Genomic DNA, 14524 nt, shown 5'->3' with positions numbered 1-14524 from the left:
GAAGAAAAAAAAAACCCACTAAGCAAAAGTAGAAATAGATATTAGATCTCAACATGGTTCCTTACCATGGGGCAGAAGGGGTGAGAGTGAAATTTTATTAGAAATAATAACAGTATGTGTAACTAAATTCCAGAAGGGTAAGGTGATAGATTTGTATACACAAACTCCCCCAGAACACACAGATGAACTGCAAATTGTTTTATTCAGTGATAGGTACTTTGCAAATATAGAGGACTTTGCATAATTTCCATTTTCCTTTGCAACACTTAAAGATTCCTTCCATTTTACAAAACTCCACTGGACTAAAATGAAAACATAAACATGTCTGTGTTGATGTATTGTAGAAATTAGAGCAGTAACACCTCAGCCATTGTTCTCTGCTACTGGATGGAACCAGCCAGGCAAATGCTGGCAGCATCCCAAAGCAGAGAGAAAACTTAGTCTGTTCTATTGAAATGCTGCTTTCTGCAGAGGAGAATGACTATTCTGCAAGAGGAATGAAGTTTTGAGGCTGTGACCTCATTCCTACAGATTATCTTCCTTTTTCATTAAAATTACAACAGATTAGATCTCAAAAGGCTTTTGCAACCATAGAGGTTCAAGATAACTGTTTACTGAATGTAAATCAGCATTTAAAATAAGAATGCTATGGTAAAACTGGATACAGAAACTCAGGTTAAATTATTGCACTCAGAACAGTTTTACCTTTGCTGTGCCCAAGTAAATGTGTCTCACTAAGGAAAGTAACAATACACTGATGGATCAGTGATTTGTGGCCTTGCTTCCCTGCTCCCTTGTGCAGGTGGCTCCCTGGAAGAGGCACCATCAGGTCCTGGACTGCAGAGGAAGGCGGAGGGCCAGGTCTGTGAAATGACTCATTTCAGGTTGTTTGCTCTTCCTCTTGATGTATTCCAGGGTTTTCACCTAGATTTGAAATTGAGAGGTATTTGGAGATTTTCAGTGTCTCATTTCATAGCCATCAGTTCATCTTTGTGAAGGGGTTTTACATCATGCTCTTTATCATGTATATGTTTCTGAAAGGCTCTCAAATACCACTTTACAAACTTTCACCAGGCAGTTCCTCCACAAAATAAAAATGCAGTATTTCTCTTAGAGCTAGTTTTCTGGTAGTTAAGAACAACCAACACTTTCAGGTTCCTTAATGCTTTTCATACTATTAAAATTCTAGAAAGATACAGACCACTTGAAATAAGACAAGTTGCTTGTTCATTAAGAAGCATTTAGAAAAAATAACTTGTTGGGGTTTTAAGAGAATTTGATTTTTTTTTTAAAGATAGTCGCTTGTGAAGAGATGAGGTTTATTCAATTCAAGAAAATGTTGCCTTTTCCCAAATAAAGATTGGAAAAGATATTAAAAACTGAAACCTCTGTGCATTTTGTGTCTCCCTCCCTTACCATAGTCTTGGTGTCAGCAAAGCCATGCTTCTGAGCAAGATTCCAGAGATTGACTGAGAGCTGGTTCAGTCTGTTGTTCCGTAGGTCCCCATGAGCCAGGATGGTGTTAAAGAAATAGAGAGCCAGCTGGCTCTGCCTCTTCAGGGTCTAGGATGAGAACAAAAATATTCCCATGTTACTGTACACTCATCCCAAAACACCCAGCTTAACCTCACAGCCTCTCTGAACCCTCAGGAGTTCAAAGGACACTTCTTTTGTGACACACAGCAAGAGTTACAGACATAAAAATACAGTCAGGGTTTTCATACTCCATTCAAAATGCAACAAACAGCACTGGCTGTAAATCAACATAAGCTGCTGTAAATAAAATAATTACTCAGGACTCCTACATCTCATCCCACTTGGGCACAGCACAGAATGTAAGTCTGACACATTTACAACTCCAGACTCCCTACAACTGCACAGAAATCACCCTCCCACCAACCAACCTTGCACTTAGAGCACCCTGGCTGTAAATTTTTAGAGACCACTGTCATTAATCTAAATTAATGCAACTTTAGGCGTTTTGCCCCCCGTCTATTCAACTTTTATTTATTTATTTAACCAAAGATGTTTTTCCCTGCTATTATTTCACTGAAACTCTGGTGATTTGAACATATTTTCACCATATTTGTAGCTACTTCCCCTAAATTTGCTGAGGAAGGACCTTAAGGAGCATAAGAGCAGTTTCCCCCACACACAAAGCAGAGAGGATTCACTGCTACATGTTCTCCTGACCAGAAACAGCTTGAACTTTACAGAACTGTCCAGAACTAAAAATTTCCATTCCAGCACTGTCACACAAATGAAGCATTCTCTAACATTGTGAAAAGACCACACTGTGTTAACAATAAGATGCATTGTTCTCTTCCAAGTTGCCATTCTGGTGAAAGGATTTTATTGTGAGAAAAATTTATTTTCCTTTATAGCTTTTAAAGGAAATGAACCAATGAAAACACAAAATCATTAGAGCCTTGTTCATTTAAATGAGCAGCCAAGAAGATGAATAATAAAAGGTCACCAACACTGAAGCAATCCAAATACCACAGTGATTTTATGACCAGCTTTACTTCAGCCCAATTAGAGATCTCTGACAATATTCTCATCACTTCTATTTCCTCAGCAACAACAGCTTCCTCAAACAACTATTCATTCTTACAAAGCAATTTTTATCTAAATCTCTCAATGACTTTCACTCAACAAAGCAAAACAAACGGTCCCTCTTTGCAAATAAGGATGCACAGAGGAGTAAATCCAAGGTGCAGAGGCAAAGGCAGGCCAGGCACCTGTATCTGTGCTGCTCAGCCTTAAATCCAGTTGTCTGAGCAACAACAGCCTCAGTGAACTAACACAGGGTCTCCCTACTCAAAGCATGCTTGAAAGGAGAAAACAAACAAAAAAAGGCCTTTCAGAAACCATGGATTTCAAGCCCTACAAACATTCCTACCCACAAATTCCATACAGTAGTCAGTTGCAAAAAAATCTCTAATATACAACCCACATTCCTGAAAACTGTTTAAATTTCCTTCCAAGGCCTGGAACATTGGGCATTCTTAGCTCTGCTGGAATGGATGTTTCTGCTGCTGCTGTTCTGAAAAAGAACTGCTGTTCCCTGAGGTGATGTGTACAATGATGTACAGGATTTGAGCAAAGGATATTTTCATCTTCCATCTCTGCCATTGCTCAAGGAAGGACAAACAGGATAGCAAAAGCAGAGAAAAGGCTAAACTTAGCACAGTGTCCTCCCAATATGTATCACTTAACACATTCTGTATTGGCAAACACTCTGGGCTACTGTGCAAATAGCCCATCTAAAAAATTCCATCCAATCAATCACACCCTGCCCTCCCATGCCAGGCCAGCAGCCACAGGGTTTCTATCAATAGCAGCCATCCAGTAAGGGCTGCCTGGGAGCTGTCCCTTCTCAGAAGCAGGTACATTAGAGAACACTGAGTTCTCATTATTTCAGCAAACATCAGTCACCTGCCTTTCACATCCAATCCATTAAGCTAGATTTGATCCCTCAGAGCCTCTGAATTACAATCAAGAAATCCAATAAGCTGCCTAGAGATTTCTTTATTTTATATTTAACAAATATACTAAAGTCAGAGTAAAGACAAAACAACTATTTCCTCCCTCTGTACCTCTCTCCTGACATCATCTCAGTGCCTGGGATCTGAATGTTTTATAATTATAGGTGGCTTTCATTGTGTTTTCCCCACTAATAGACTGTGAATTTTCACTTTGCTCATTACTGAATTGGACATCATTAGGTGTCCACCACAAGCCTGCCTATGTGATGGTCTCACTTTCTAAACAAGTTAAAATATCCAATTTCCTTTTGTTATAAAGTTCCTGAAGCTTTTGAAAAGACCAAGTCCTGGTCAAAGCTGTTCTGTTTCTTCAACCCCAAATTACTTTTGGTTTTGTACTGACTCAAGCTGAGTGAGAACATACCTCCTCCTTTCCCAGGGTTTTCAGATGATCCAGGATCTGTGACACCACTGTCTCACTCAGTTTATTAATTTCAGCCAGGAACTTGGAGTCTCCACCATAGAGAGCATCATTGGAATCAACTGCAGAGATGAACCCAGGCTTAGGTCTGGCTAAAGAGCTGTACATTTATTTGATATGAAAACATCATATTTTGATAGAAGACCACATTTGGAAGTGATAAAATGACCCTCCTCCATGAAACACACAAAAACTCTGTTTTTTAAATGACTATCTCTTGGTTGCCTACTATGTCCTTTTGATTTGAAGAGCAAAACTCTCAGAAGAATCTTTTAGCTTAAAGCCAGTCCTGTATTCCTGGATGCAGACAAGCTCACAAATATCTCCTAGACTCAATGTTAAGCAACATATCATGTCAATTTTCAAGTTTTCCACAGACAGACTCCCTGCTTCCATCACTTTAGAAGAGCATGGCCATCATCTACAATGGCAGCAGCAGTGGGCCAAACAATTTGATTTCTATTTAGTGAAAATAACCAGATTTTCAAAAGAAACTGCAATTTTTTTTCTTAAAATAAACCCATGATTACCTCAAAGTCATGAATAGAAATGCAAAAAGTGTATTTTCAGTTTCAAAGACCTTAAAGGATTCTTAGGAGGGAGAGAGTTCTTCAAGTTTTCACAGCTTATATAATTGTGATTTTAAACATGTCTTTTGCCCTAATTTATTTATGTTCTATTAAGAAGTAGGGTAAAAGAAATTTTTAGGTTTAATTCTAGGTAAATCAGAAAGCACTAAAGATGAAAAGATAATCCCCTGTTTCCAAGTAAACTTCATTTCAATAAGCTAAGGTACAAGGTCCACCTGGAAAAAACTCCCACTGCCCCTACTACAGGGGGAAAATGACTAATTTATATTTCCATGCTTCTCTCCATTAAAATCTAATTTATTTAGACTTCTCATCTTGGAGCTATTTTGGTCATCTAGAAAATGGAGTGAAAGAAAAAACTAAGGCACGCTTCCTTACAGGATTTGAACAGCAGATTTACTACAGATTTACTACAGAGTAGCACTTGCACTGAGAGCTGTTTTCTGTGCAATAACTGCAAGAGGTGTTTGGCATGGGTGGTAAATCTGACAGACTATTCACCAGAACTGCAGAACACCTTCCAGCCTTCCCCTCTGTGCAAGTCTGTGCAACAAAGAACAAGTCAAACCATCTTGGCCTCTCTGACTCATTACTTTTCAGGATGCTTTAAAGGATTTTTATTTATTACTCTCCCTTAATTTAGTCATCTATAATCAGAAGGAAAATATGCAAATTTTAGAGCATATATCAAAATATTCCAAAAATTATTACAAAAGAAGATGACAGCTATTTTTCAAAATGTAAAGTCTTTAGAATTTTCTAGCTATTCTGAATATTTTTATAAGTTACTGCAATTTCCAGAACTCAAAGCCTGCCTTCAAAGCAGCAAATACATCATTTAAATAATGAAGACTAGCTTTACATTCTGAAAACTGGATTGTTAATAAATGTGGATGAAACACCAACGATGAGTATAAATCAAGTTGATGCTTTAGACTTAAATAAAACCCTTCATATGCATAATCTTTACTTGAAAAGTTCACATTTATAAGCATTTGCACCAACTCCACCAGAAGCAAACTAAGTAACCCACTCTGCACAGATCCACTTTTAAGAACAGACTGCATCTGTCCAGAAGCCAACTCCTGGATTATTCTAAGTTACAATACCTGGAACTGGATAGAAAAATAATCCATCCTGTGAGACTGATTACCACTGATCTTCATTAACTGCCTATGGTAATAAGATAATACTACAAAAGCCCTGGTGGAATGCAAGGAGCCAGAACCCCCTTAGGTATTACCTTTATCTACATGGTAGATAAATGCTTCTTGAGTCATTGCAGACAGCAGATGCAAAACATTGGTATAAATCCTGACTTTGTCATCACTGTTATCCTCCCAAGTGTAATCCTGGATCACATTCAGTAATCCTCGCACAAGGAACAACACTCCTTGTTCTGGATGGTCCTACAGAGGAGAAAAAAGACAGGTCAAAACCAACAGCACAACCCCAGAACAGAAATAGGATTATTTGCAGTCATTCAGTGCTGGAGAGTCACAGTTTGAGCTCTATAAAAGCAGACCTACACTATAATTAAAGCTGACAGCTACTTTTCTTAAGTGTGCTTCCTGCAAAGTCTTTGAATTTTTTTCCAGTTTCCATCTAAAATGCCCATTTGACCCATAAGCAGAACATGATCCAGGCAGCCTCCACAGACAAAGTTTGAAATGCTTTGTTTTGGAGTCATGGGGGAGCAGTACAAAATTAATTGTCAGCTTCTTAACAGCTAAGCCTCTAAAATTAAACAGTGGGTAGATTTCATTATTAAAATGGTATCAGTAAGCTGTAGCGTATTACTCATATAATTATGAGTTTCAGAAGAACTCCTACACTGGGAAGTCAGTTACAGACAATCAACAATCTTTTCATATGAAATGAAAAGAAAGACTCTGCTTTACATAAGCTGGGAGTTTTTACAAGCAGCTTTAATACTGCACCAGGCTGATTCCAGCTGGCAGTTGGAGCAGTGGCACCAAGACACACAGGACAAATCACAGCCCACTGGGGACACTTCTTTTGATCTTCTGTAAACAGGGAACAGAGTTAGGGAAGCTAATTTCTGAATGCTGGCATCTTGTTGCAAGTTATTTTTCATGAGTGAATCTGAGAGGTTGTTTCAGTCCCTTCTTCCATCACCTGCCAATGATCCCAGTCTCTGCAGAGCCTTCCCCTGCAGCCAGGGACAGCAGTGACATCCCAGGGACAGCTTCCCCTTCCCTCCCCATGTCTGAACAGGGGACACCCCTGCCACTGCAACAGCTATGACAGCAAGGATGTGAACAGCACCACACTGAGTGCTGCTTCACCAAACAGGCAAAGGAAAATGGAGAAAACCATAAGGGAGGTTTCAGTGCAGAGGAAAAATCCACTCACTCCAAGAACAAATGAATATACAGGTAATTTACAATTTCCTCTCATCTTTTAGATTTAACTGAAGATACTGGAGAGAAAATTACATTTCTCTCTAAATTTGACAGCTAGTTAAAAACTGGAAGGGTGTAGAATGGTAGTACTTTGTGAAATATTCATCAGAAGAGGAAGGTTATACCAAAACACATCTTCTAATTATTGTTTTCACTCCAATGATTAGGCAACCTATACCAAAGTAACTGAAACTAATAGGAACTAGAGCTCTATATTCTTCCCCTCCTCATGTATTAGAGATTTTTGAACACTTAGCTAATAAATGAGTAAATGATGTTTACACAATTAAATGATGGTGAGATTTCACTCTACCCCAAATCCACTTCTAGTGAGGGGTGTTGCTGAGAGTGGCAATGCTCCACAGTTGTTCTGCCTCCCCATTTTGCACTGGGGTGAGTGATTCTGCAGAACAGTTCATCTTGTCACAGAACACTAATCCCTGCATTTCCCACTCCAGACGTCCAATCTATTCTAAATTTTTAACCAGGAAAGTCAAAATAGTCTCTACTAACCTGGGTGATATTCATAATCACTCCACTTACCGGGACAACCAATAATGTGGAAAAGAAATTACACAGGAATTCCAGGAGGAAGGCATCAGAAGGTCGCATCTTTCCATCTACACTGATCATTTTCGGCACTTCAGGAACAAGGCTCACTGCAGCTTTGAAAAAAGCATCAGCTACAAAATAAAAATAGGGTTGCTGTTATATCACTCCAGCTGTGATGGCAGCCATGCCTGTAACCCAGTGGTTGCTTTGAATTTGTTTCAAAATTCAAAGAAATTACAGAAAATTAATGTGCTGAGCTGCAAAGAAACCCAAGACTCAGCAGTGGTTTGATTCTTGAGAAATCTGTTAAATTGAATGGTGCTGTTTCTCCAAAGGAAGTTCCCACATCACTCAAAACTTCTGAAAGTATAACTCTTCTCCTTTGCATAACATGGAGACATCACCATTTCACATGCATAGCATATGTAATAAGAAATTAGCACAGGATTCAAAACTGACTTAGCAAAGAAATAATTATGCCAGGAGAATGGGGGGAAAGTGGGGGGAAAGGTTCATGCTATCTTGCTCACCAATTCATTCACAAAAGGATGTTAAATTCTAAGGAAGTACCAAAAACTTCATATTTCTAATTATTCATAATCCCTAAAAGTAAAATATTGATATAGTACCAGAACCTGGGGTATTGCTTGTTACCTAGATAAAAGAACATTTTCCAAGAATCACAATACAGGAATTAGAGAAACTATCCACCATTACAGCCTTGGCAAAATAGCTATTAAGAGGTTTGTCATAACTCCTTATTATGTCTCTAATCTTACAAAAACATAAATGCCAAACACTAGAACATCTATTCCTCAGTTGATTAATATTCACAAATTAAAAGCAACAATATTTTCCCCCTTACACTCCTATATATGCTGAGTTCACAAAAAATTTCTGACAGCAACATTGTTTTGCACTTTCTTGGCAACATTTCAGAATATCCAAGTATCCACATCCCAGTCAAGTTATTGAGCCATATACTTCAAAGGATCCTTCAGAATTAATATTGTATCTTTATTTTAGAGGAACAGAGACCCAGGCCATGTAATCAGCTTTTATCAGAAGCAAAAGGAGAATTCTTGGTGAAAGCCAAGAGGTGTTACATGGCTGGGATGGAGATACCATTGACAGGCAGGCATGCGCATTTCCAGGAGCACAGCTTGCTCTGGAAAAATTCATTTGAGACTCCAAGCAAATTTGCTAAATATAGTACCAAGTGATATCTAATTTAAGCTTATGAGGAATACCAGAGAAACATGTGCTTTGGAAAAACTGTAGTTCTTCTCACTCTTTTTTTTTCAGCACACAATTGCTCAAGGACTTTTTAGTGCTTAGAACACAGACCCCTTCCATCAAACACTGTCCTTCCTTTTATTCTGCACATTTGTTTGGAGGTGAAAGAAGGTTTATTTCAAACAACTTATAAGTTTAGACAGCCAACCCAAAGGAAGGTAAGTAATCTTTCTCTGCTTTATTTGAGGAAGGAAGGCAGCAGCAGATGTTAATTCTAGCACAAGTAAATGAGTTGCTGTCACTTCCACAGTTGTCTCAGCAGAAAAAAATAAAAGTGCATGTCCCACATCACCCTACAATAAAAACATGTGACCAGACAGATGAAAAAATGTGCCTTAGAGAATAGTCTGCATACCAAAGTACCCATGTCTGTGCAGGGAATGCTCCTGCCTGCTGAAGTTATTTCATAACAGGACGAGAATGACCTGTGCAGCAATCGGCATCCACGGTGAAAAAGAGCTGCAAAGTGCCTCACCCTGATTTACTGCCTGCTCCCCCAGCAATCACAATCCTTCATTCTCCTCTAAACTTCTGCCATAGTGCAAACCCCAAATCTCTTATCTTCAATTTGAAAACCTGAAATTGATTCAATTTACTCTTCCTGCCTCCTGCTGTTGCTGGTACAGCCAGAACTGGCAAAGGAGAATGTGTTCATTTTGCAGGAAGCCCTGCCAATGTGTGCTAACCATTTCATGCTGGAACACTAAAAGCACATTTATCCAAGATATATGTGCTTCATAAGAAGCAAAAATAAATGTATATCAATGCAAAGGTTTTTACTGCAGACTGCAGAAAATGACCTGTCCTCTAAACATTACCATCCTGGCAGAGAGGTGTCAGAGAATGCAGTACATGCTCTGAGTTTGGAGAAAATGCTCACTAGAAAGGTTGTCACAGACATGCTGCTTTTCAAGTATGAAATGAGCATCAGTGTTTAATTCTGAGTTACATTAATTATGAGGTTATGCAATGATGGTTTCTCTGTATCTTTAAAAGTCAATTTTTAAAACTATCACTGTAGAAATGTTTTAAAATAAAACCACACATCACTTTTCCTTGCTTCCAAAAGATATAAGGAACCACTTTAAAAGCACTGAAAACCACAACAATCTTATGTTCTTGATTGAAAAACCAAAAAGAAGATAAAAAAGGTTTCTTTTGATGAAGGATGCTGTTTTCTTATCTGCCTAAAGTACAATACTGCTTCTTAAGTGGATGAGGGGAGAGCAGCCTGTGCATTACAACAAATCACCATGATGGAGCCTTCCCCAGCTGCTGTTAATATCTTGTGCAGTGCTCTGAACATATCATACTTCATGCTTCACTACATTCATCCTTTCACAGCAGCCCCTTCATTCTGCTTGACCATAATCCTATAAATCTTTCCCCCACGCATACATGCTGACCTTCAGGCTACAGAAACTAACAGTCTTGGATATCCAAGTCAGCACTTCAGAATTTGCCTCCTACAGAAGAAAAAACAAGTGAAATTGGTGTTGAATGTTCTGCTATTGACAATATTCACTATGGCACATGTACATGTTTAATTATACCTACACACAACCATATGTACCTCCATATATTTCTATATATCAATCTCTATATATAAATATTCAGCTTGCATTATATTTTCTGTATCTCTGATAGCTAATTAAACTGTACAAATTCAAGCCTTCAGGCAGGCAAAAATGAGAAGGAACAAAGTCAGATGGGAAAACAAACTCCTTAAGTCCACCTTCAAAGAGCAAAAGGGAGAGAGCTGAACATACCTACCCAAAGTATTTTTAGTCACAGCTACAATTACACCAGGCTAAGTCCCCCCAAAGGACAAAACCAGGACCATGCACATCTTCTGCATTCCACACCACTTCCCTGTCTTACAGCACTGTCAAAACTCATTTAATACTCTGAAGATTTTGCTTCCACGTCCAACAGATGTTGGAAAGTTAATGAAGCTTGCACTCCAGTGCAAAAAATTATTGGGAAGCAAGCGTGGGGGTTTTGCTACTCTATTTTTTCTGTTAAATAAATTAATTCATTGCTATTTTGACAACCAAGCATTGTAGATATTTAAATCTCCTTCTTCTCACGTTGGTGGGGGTCACTGTGAGTTTCGCCACATTGTTAAAATGTGGTTTTCCCTTGAGCTACTGCTGAATATTCTTCATCTTAACGACCTCTACATATCACTTCCTATCCAGAAACAACCAAGAATTCTTTGAAGGAAAAAACTTGAAATTAGAAAATGAATGCACTGCTCCTTGGTGAGCTGGAATGTACTGTGTTAATTCATACTATTATTTAGCTGCAGATAAAAAGAATCAGCAAGATTGTGCTTAAAAGTAATTCCATTTATAAATACTTAGATTAAAAAAAAACTTTTTAATATTTATCCTTCTAGAAATGGCTCTTCAAACAACTAAGCTGAAAGAAGATAAGGAAAAAGGTCCTCATGAGGGTACATAACTTAATAAAGGGTAGGGTGGATGGGGGAAGGAGAGGGAAGAAAAAGTTTTCATAGTGGAACAAAATAACTACTGCATTCCTTAAGGTTTTGCAGAGACATGTCCTGAGGAGGAGCTGGGAGGTGACAATGTCTGCAGACTGATCTGGAACGTGACTGCAAAGCATCACAGATGGATGTCATGATTCTGAGCAATAAAGCAGCAGATGAACTCTAATATTAGTATGGCATGTGGGGAAAGAAACAGCTCTTGCTACAACTATAGAAAGAAAGCTCTAAATAGGCTATTTACACTGATGAAAGATTTTGGAGTCATTATAGATGGTTTCCTGAAAACTACATCCTAAACAGCTGTTGAAAGGCAAGGCAATTATAAGAATCACCAGGAGAGTAATGGAAAACTGAGGTGCCATTGTATCATTTAGATTGCTGTTGGGCATTTATACCTGGAATAATCTAATCTAGTTCCAATCTTCCCATTTCCAAAGGCACAAAAAGATTAAAGTGCTAGGGCATAGAACTGTCTCCTTATTAGAAAAAGCAATACTGACAACAACTTCTTCAGGAACTTGCCGACTGCATTATCTCATGGACAGCAAGAAGAAAATGTATCAGGAGTGACTGAATTCTGCTCCAGCAGATCAGCTGCATGCTCTGAGCCACTCACTTAACATTTAATAAATGAATCCTAAACATCAGACTTCCAAGTGGCAGGTCACTGTGGAACTCATCATCCCATGAAGTTACAAAGACCAAAAAGTAAAAATTGATTAAAAATATTAAATTCCCAAGGACTGGTCCATCTATTTTATTAAATACCATGGTCTGGTACAAGCTTTGTTGAAGGATGTATTAAATCACCTGCACCTGAAAGCCAAGAAGCATCATTCTACATTATTGTTTCCCTAGGAGATGCTACAAGACACTTCCAAAAACAGGTCATGGTCTAGACAGACTTGAAGAACTGACAAGCTGATATAAAGTTCAAGTCTGAAAAGCTTACAGAGACAGAGATGTCACCTCTCTCACATCATACAGAAAAGTGACTGGCTGGGATAAAGAGAGGAACAAGAAAAAGCTCAGGGAATGGGAGAAGCCTCCAGCTGTGGAAGTCCCAGGTAACAGAAGAGGTCACAGCTGTGTCCAAGGGAAGCAACACTCAGCATTGCTAGAAAGGAAAACAGTATGATATCATGCTTTTCCCAAAGCTCTTTTACTGCCTTCAAGGAAAGCAGTATTTAAAAAGATAACAGTCACCATATACCATTCTCACCAGAGAAACATAAGCCAAGAATCCTAGTATCTGTAATGAGGAAAATCTCCTCATGTTCCTATTTCTCTAAATTCATCATCTCAAATTCTCTCTATTTATAGTCTTCAGTATCTATAAAGATTTCAGGAGATTAAGAAGAAATACTAAAAACTATTAGCTAATGGTATTTAGAAAATACTCTAAATCATGATTGGACTATGATTTAAAATTACTTATTAGGTATTTCATACCATACTTTCTCCAGAGTGTGACTGAAGCATTTAGAGAATACTCATGGAAAAGTAACATTTTCTGCAATAGAAATGAAATTATTTTCCAATCTCCTAGGTGTAACTGTGTTTAGCCACAACTGGAAAACAAAACAAATAACTAGAAGTGCATTAAGCACTGGATACTTCAGAATTCAAATCTGCATTTGCTCAGCAAAAAGGTCTGCAGCAGTTGATCTGAGGGACAGACTCTCCATTTTTATAAAGTTTAATGTTTGACAATATCCCAGTGAAATCAGTCAGACAGAATCAGTTGAATTACCTTATTCACTCAGCATGTTATTTCTCAAATGAGGCAAAGATTTCACAGCCTTTAAAACAAAAATGCTGCTTAACACACGTTACCAGAAAGTTATGTCATCTCTACCACCTGCTGAATGCTGTGACCAAACATTAAAAACTCATGCTGCCTCTTTTTTTTTTTGACAGACAAAAGCAGCATTTCCACAGGGAGGAAATGTGTGCAATGAAAATCCTAACTATATCTCAGAAGTCCAGAAGAGTGACACAATGGAGCATGCATTTAATCTCAATTTATTTCAAGCAGGCCCATGACAGAAAGCATGACCAATGAGAATTTATTATTCCTGCTGGCAGCATGCAGTGCTCAGTGGCTCAGCTAAGAGAAATGAAAAGCTCATCTCTGTAAAATCTAGCATCTTCCTTTCAAAGGTGGGCTCTTAATAGGCTCTCCAGAGGTACAAACTATGCATCCAGGGCAAATTCACCTAAAACATTTTAAACATAATTACAGATTCGTTTCATTTAAAGCAGGTCTTGGGATCTGGAGATGAAAGACACAACAGTCATTTTTAATCCATTCTGAACATTCCCAGACAGACATCCATCAGCGTATCACTGCTGGAGTTTCATGAGCCTATAAATTTACATTTCTGACTCAATTAATTGTCTTAAAGAAAATCTATTCCACAAAAAATTACAATTTTCTAATACTGAAGTATTCGATGAGTCCAAACACTTGAGTTCATTAACAGTGTGGGAAATCCAAGCAAGCAAGGCTGGGACAGAGGAAGTGGGAGCAGTGAGACACAAGGACTGATGGCTACCATTGCTGCCCCTTGAAACTGGGAATGAGGCAAACCCCAAACTTATCCACCCATGAGCAGATTAGCTATGGCTCTCCAATTGCTGATAGTTTATCAAAGCAATCCTCAGACTCATAAATCCATTTTTTGTTATGACCTGCATATCCTTCTTTTTCAAGACAGATACATTGGCAATTTAGAAAAATCTTATTGCCAACAGAAGTTGTGGCACTCAATTTTGTCATGTGTCTAAATGAAAAGTCAACTCACAAACAGCTGAACTCCCTATAGAAACTTAAAATTGAGAAAATCCAAGACTTTCCCCTGCTACAAACACCAGCTGGAATCTTCAAGGAGGAAATGCATGCACAAAGCTCAGGCATGCACCACTGCTGACTGAGCTATCAGATCAGGTACATTACCTTTCAGCTTTATTTCTCTTCACAATTTTAAACCAATTAAACTAATTCAAATCAGCATGAAAGAAAGGTTACAGACAAGGCACAGTTTCCCTTCCTGGCCTGATGTTATCATTAATGGCACACTCTTAAATCTTCCCTTCATGCTGCATTGGTTTTAGTAGATCAGAGTCTAATTGGCACCAGTTAACTGACTGGAGTGAAATTTCCTGTTATGAAT

General features: G+C 38.3%; 1 protein-coding gene across 1 annotated transcript in view; it reads right to left on the bottom strand.

The window, feature by feature from the left end:
• Window positions 1-183: 183 nt before the first annotated feature.
• Window positions 184-14524, bottom strand: part of VPS35L (VPS35 endosomal protein sorting factor like) — a 41994-nt gene continuing 27653 nt past the window's right edge. Inside the window, exons 27-31 of the mRNA XM_054270561.1 lie at window positions 7529-7668; window positions 5803-5968; window positions 3913-4031; window positions 1417-1563; window positions 184-924 (exon numbers count right to left, since the gene is read on the bottom strand). Coding sequence (XP_054126536.1) covers window positions 826-924; window positions 1417-1563; window positions 3913-4031; window positions 5803-5968; window positions 7529-7668 — 671 coding nt within the window. The 3' untranslated portion in view covers window positions 184-825. The remainder of the gene's footprint in view (window positions 925-1416; window positions 1564-3912; window positions 4032-5802; window positions 5969-7528; window positions 7669-14524) is intronic.

This window comes from Melozone crissalis, unplaced genomic scaffold (assembly GCF_028551555.1).
Source record: "Melozone crissalis strain CALT ecotype California unplaced genomic scaffold, PUWL_Pcris_2 ptg000012l_1, whole genome shotgun sequence".
NCBI classification, from domain to species: domain Eukaryota; kingdom Metazoa; phylum Chordata; class Aves; order Passeriformes; family Passerellidae; genus Melozone; species Melozone crissalis.
Note: the sequence above shows the minus strand (reverse complement) of the source record. Positions and strands in the feature narration are given on the sequence as shown.